General features: G+C 34.4%; 1 protein-coding gene across 1 annotated transcript; it reads right to left on the bottom strand.

The window, feature by feature from the left end:
* Positions 1-138: 138 nt before the first annotated feature.
* LOC100644225 (facilitated trehalose transporter Tret1-like) lies at positions 139-4,689 on the bottom strand. The gene is made up of 3 exons (XM_003400955.4): positions 4,423-4,689; positions 4,110-4,185; positions 139-3,575 (listed from the first exon to the last, which is right to left on the bottom strand). The coding sequence occupies exons 2-3, from the start codon at positions 4,159-4,161 to the stop codon at positions 2,209-2,211; spliced, it is 1,419 nt and encodes a 472-aa protein (XP_003401003.2). The 5' UTR covers positions 4,162-4,185; positions 4,423-4,689; the 3' UTR covers positions 139-2,208.
* Positions 4,690-5,159: the final 470 nt, after the last annotated feature.

Genomic DNA, 5,159 nt, shown 5'->3' with positions numbered 1-5,159 from the left:
TCTTTGCATTCTCACTATGTTTCGTTATTTCCAATTCCAATTTGTATTTAAATACTCGTCTGGTGTTTCGATACACCGTATTATCCATATCTACGTTTAGGAATGAACGAACGAATTTGTAAATAAAATAATTCTCAATTTTCTTTCAATCAATAACATTTATTGTCAACGTAAATTGCAAACTTCTACATTGTAGAAATCTGTAAGAAATACATTTTAAGTTTAAGTCTTGCACCCTGCCTTAAAGGGACTTGTAGAGAGTCGTGCAATTGCGTGAACATAACATTTTAGAATAAGAGTAAAACCATTTTACAATAAGTACATTGTGCTTCATGATATTATATAAATTCATTACATATGCTATCGACAAGCGGATAAAAAATCGATGTAACAGATGACAATATCGATTCGATCATACGGTTACTTTATGATAAAACCATACGTTCCATATGTAATGTTTGTTGTCTGCCATTAGCGACGTTAATAATAAGAAATATTTAATTATAATCGGGCCGATTATATTCTGCGCCGAAGCTATTCTTATAGTAATATGTTTCACCCTGCCTAAAAGGGATAAATAAAGTTAGTCATGCTACGGTGCTCACCTAAATCCATCTTGCATCAGGGCCATTGGTGCGCGAAATTCTTAATACTCGCGATAATATTCGCGACGCGCTTTGATAATATATTTAATCGTATTATTATTCTTGCACCCTGCCTGAAAGGGATAAAAGATGGTTCTAATCACCAAACTAATCACAAGGAACATTTCAGAATCTTTGTATTTAATCCGTAGACTACTCTGGCACTTAAAGAGAATCGTTTCTCGTATAGATAAAAATCGGTTAAATTACAGTCATATTTTTATTAAAATTGCGTTATAGTCGTATCGATTAAACTAACAGTTCAACTAAAAGCGAGCTACTTCACATTTCGCTTCTATATATTTTGATAATCCACGGATTGAATAATTTCATAAGAATTTGATAATCTCGTTATTTCTAAATCTGTCATCGTAATAAATCAGTTCAGTATTTTGCCATAATGTGACGTCGTTTGGCGATAAATAAATATGCGCTTCACGATTAATTAAAATCTATCAGTCTCAACGTTTAACCCTGCCTAAAAGGGAAAGAAGATGGTCATGCGAGTGTGCTCTTTTCACAATTGGGGCCCTAAGTAACGCGCACTCGTAATACAACATGATTTCTGGAAATTTTTACCAACTAATTTCCAGAAATGATGTGTAACAAAAATTCGCATTTGTCCTCCATTAAAATTGCTTCGGTTATTATTGATATACCGATTAAAAATTCATCGTACGTTTCATGCGAATAATCTAAATAATCGATCAATATTCACATAAGTGGATAAACAACTATAATAAACGGTCGACAAATATTCGCATAAATCTGCTTTAAATCACACTATCTCTTTTTCATTACTTATTTTCGGGATAACGTACGATTTCTGTGTAAATGTTTGACTAACAATAAAAGATATATGTAGTACCTGTGTTTGTTTCTACTAGCGTAGATGATTTTTTAAATGAATTCACCAAGAACGCGCACCGTCTTCGCTGATCAACGATGAATTCTTAATCGAAAACCTTTTTAACGATCTTGTTATTTCGACCGAAGCAAAAAGTTCCTTCATGTGGAATATAAGGGCCCTCGCTTAAAAAGATAAAATCTTACACCCTACATTATTAATTAAAAAATACAAAGAATACGTCGTTTTTCGGAAAATTTCACTTCTTGGTATTAGAAACAATAAGTTAAATTACCTCTTGGATTGAAATTTGACGAACGGCCTTAACATTTCTCGAGCTTAAAAAGAAATGAATTTCAGTCTAACACCAAATATACTTGATACATGTATGTGTCATATAGATTTCAGAAAATACGAGGGAGACGTACTTTAAAAAAAAGCTGTTCAGAGATTTTCAATATTTTCACTGAAACGATGGTTCTTTGTTCGTTCCGAATATTTTTCGATACGTTTCAAAAATTCAATAATATTTCAATTTCGTATAGTTGACATTATTTTCACTCTTCATTTTCCCCGGCATCGACCTCGCCCTTTCGTTAACTCTTAGAGGATTATATTATGACAAATCGAATGCCAGTTGATCCTATTAGTCGTGTGAAATTTACCTGGTTAACTTATCGATACGAATCGAAACCATCGTTTCATCATTCACCTGATTTAAGCTAGTGTATTAACGTGGATCTTTCGATTATTCTGTTGCTTTTTCTTTTTACAATTTAATTCCTCCTGTATCTCTAACAACGATTTTCCTTTAGTTTCTGGGACCATAAACAGTATAAAAACAATACCAAGAAAACAGCTGACCGCGAACCAACCGAAAGAGGTGTAAACACCGCAAGAATCGGAAATGACTTGGTACATTTTTGAAACAAAGAACGCCAATAAAGATGCCCACATATTTGCTATAGATACGGCAGCTCCCTTTACGTTAGTTGGAAAAAGTTCTCCGAGCATCATGTAGGACAATGGATTCAAACCTAATGCGATAATGAGCTCGTAAAATATAACAGAGGCATGAAGAACCCAACCAAAACCGGTCATATTCATTAACATGTAGTGTTTTAGCAGGTAAAACGTTCCGGTGACTGTTAAGGACAATCCACCGAGTAAAGTAGTGACAAGAAGCAGTGGCCTTCTACCTAATCTGTCCACTAAAGCTGCCGCACCGATACCGGCTATCAACTGAAGAACACTTAGAACGATCACTGCTATCCCAGCGGATAAATCTGTATCAGCCTCCTCGAGAATTTCTTGAGTATACGATTCTATAGCGGCTAGACCACTGAATTGCAGAACTAGCTGGAGGCCGAAACTGATCACAACAGCTCTTCTATTACCTGGGGTGTTGAACAGATCCCAAATGTTTCCTTTATCGCTGAGGTCTCGCAATACGGTCTTTTGCATTTGTTCTATGTCTTCTTCTAACTGATCTTCCGTCGCGTATCTCTTAAGACACTTCAAATTATTCATGGCTTTATCTTCGCGATTTCTCATCAACAGATAATAAGGAGATTCTGGCATCCAACCGAACGTCAGGAAAAAGATTATGGGGATTACAGCGCAGCTGTAAGCTAGACACTCGTACGACACGAATGGGCCAATCGCGTGAGCGTATAATTCACCAAAAGTTACCATTAACTTTATGAAAGACCCCAGAGATCCTCTGATCTCCTTATCAGCGATTTCACCGATGTACATAGGACAAACGACGTAAGCCACGCCGAGCCCTATGCCGCCGATGAATCTTGAAATGTAGAGGACGTAAGGGCACCAGGCTACGATGATTAAAATCCAACTAACAGTCAGCGGTATTCCTGCAAGCAGGAGGCACATTTTACGACCCAGTCGATCAACGATGAAAGCTGCGATAATATTGCCAGGTATCGAGCCGAGAAGAACGAACGAAGCGATCCACGAGGCATCGTCCGACGTTATTGGCATATAGGACTCTGAAGACTTTAATTTTGGTAGAATCGGTGATGTCCAGCCTATATGAGAACCGGAAGTTGCCATAGATAAGGTGGCTGTACCAGGGAAAAAATGAAAATAGAATAAGGTAAATAATCATAGCGGTTAATAGCTTAATCGATTAATAAATGAAAATAGAGATATATTTAACTATGGAATCTATATTCTGATCTTGTTTTGTTATCGTACCTATTTTTGTGAGTCGAAAATAGTTCTGGAATTTATGTACACATTTGAGAAATGTTATCTTGTAATTAATCTTTCCTCGGTTGAAAAAATCCACGAGCAAATATTAAAATATATCATTTTTTGTTTACCAACTTTATAATTAACGACGTTTGTCGTATCTTTTAAAATTAATGTTTATTAAAATTAAAAATTTAATTTATTAAATTGCATAAAACGATACGTTTACATATGCCAGCACTTCATTAATTACACTCAATGATCAACGTAATGTCACCAGTATAACGTTAATATTAAAATCTTGTTGGTTAGTGTAATCATTGTAACAGCAATACATGGTTATTATTAAATAAATGTTAAAATGAAAAACTTAATTTCTTCTTTTGCTAACGGTTTGTAATTACCTGTAATCGCTGCTAAATATTGCGGCCACCACTTAATGCGCGATTCGTTCATCTTTCTTATTTCTTCTTTTACGGACTGTAACATTTCACGAAGTTAGTACATGTAGTTCAATTAAATATTATAAATTATAGAATTTATAAAAAAAAAAATACAAAATCATTCCTATTTCATCCGATAAAATAATTGTTCATCTAATGAAAATATTTTCCTAAATTATCGATAAGAAATATCAGTCAAATTAGATTATAGGGAACGGAAAATATTCATTAAATTCTGATGAACGATTTAATAGGTATTTATTGCGATATTTACAGAGATAACGATGAAACACGACGATGCCACCAGGAAGAACGACGGTTTTACGCTCTTGTTCTTCGTACCTCTTTCTAAAACATTGTGGACAGAATGGGAGTTTATTCACGATGTACTACACTTTATATGTCGGTTTATCAGTTTCCTTGTTATCACAATTGAATCTTACGCAGGCCCCTCCTTACGACTAGTGAAACCTATTGATATTTTCGAGACACGGAAATAAAAAGGAAGAAAGCTTTAGAAGAGGAAAAGAGAGAATTTGAGGAGGTATACGCTCGAAATATTTATAACTTCAGTATTTATTTCTTCGCTTATTTACTTTTTTAAATCGAACGGCCTATTAAAGTTTCGCTTAACTATTTATCGAAAGTTATTAATAAAGATTTTACAAAATTTATCGAAAGATATAAATATTAAATATGTAAAGAATTTCTTTTAATATAATTATTTGAAAAAATCGCCATATACTCGCGAATATGCTAACTTTTATACAAGCGTATCGATTAACGTGACTGCTGAATATACGTATACTTTTCCTTCTTCAAAACGCAAATGAAATATCAGTATATTTTTCTCAACAGTGGTAAAATACAGGCACCGTTGAAAAGTACTAGAGTGAAATGAAATGTTAAAATACACAGTGTTCTACTTTAAGCATCGACCGTCCTGACGTTCCACTGACTTTCATCGCATTGATGAAACTACACCATCGTATACACAGTACATTCAGAGTA

Source organism: Bombus terrestris, chromosome 15, assembly GCF_910591885.1.
Source record: "Bombus terrestris chromosome 15, iyBomTerr1.2, whole genome shotgun sequence".
NCBI classification, from domain to species: Eukaryota; Metazoa; Arthropoda; class Insecta; order Hymenoptera; family Apidae; genus Bombus; species Bombus terrestris.
The sequence above is the reverse complement of the archived record's forward strand: the minus strand, read 5'-3'. Positions and strand labels throughout refer to the sequence as shown.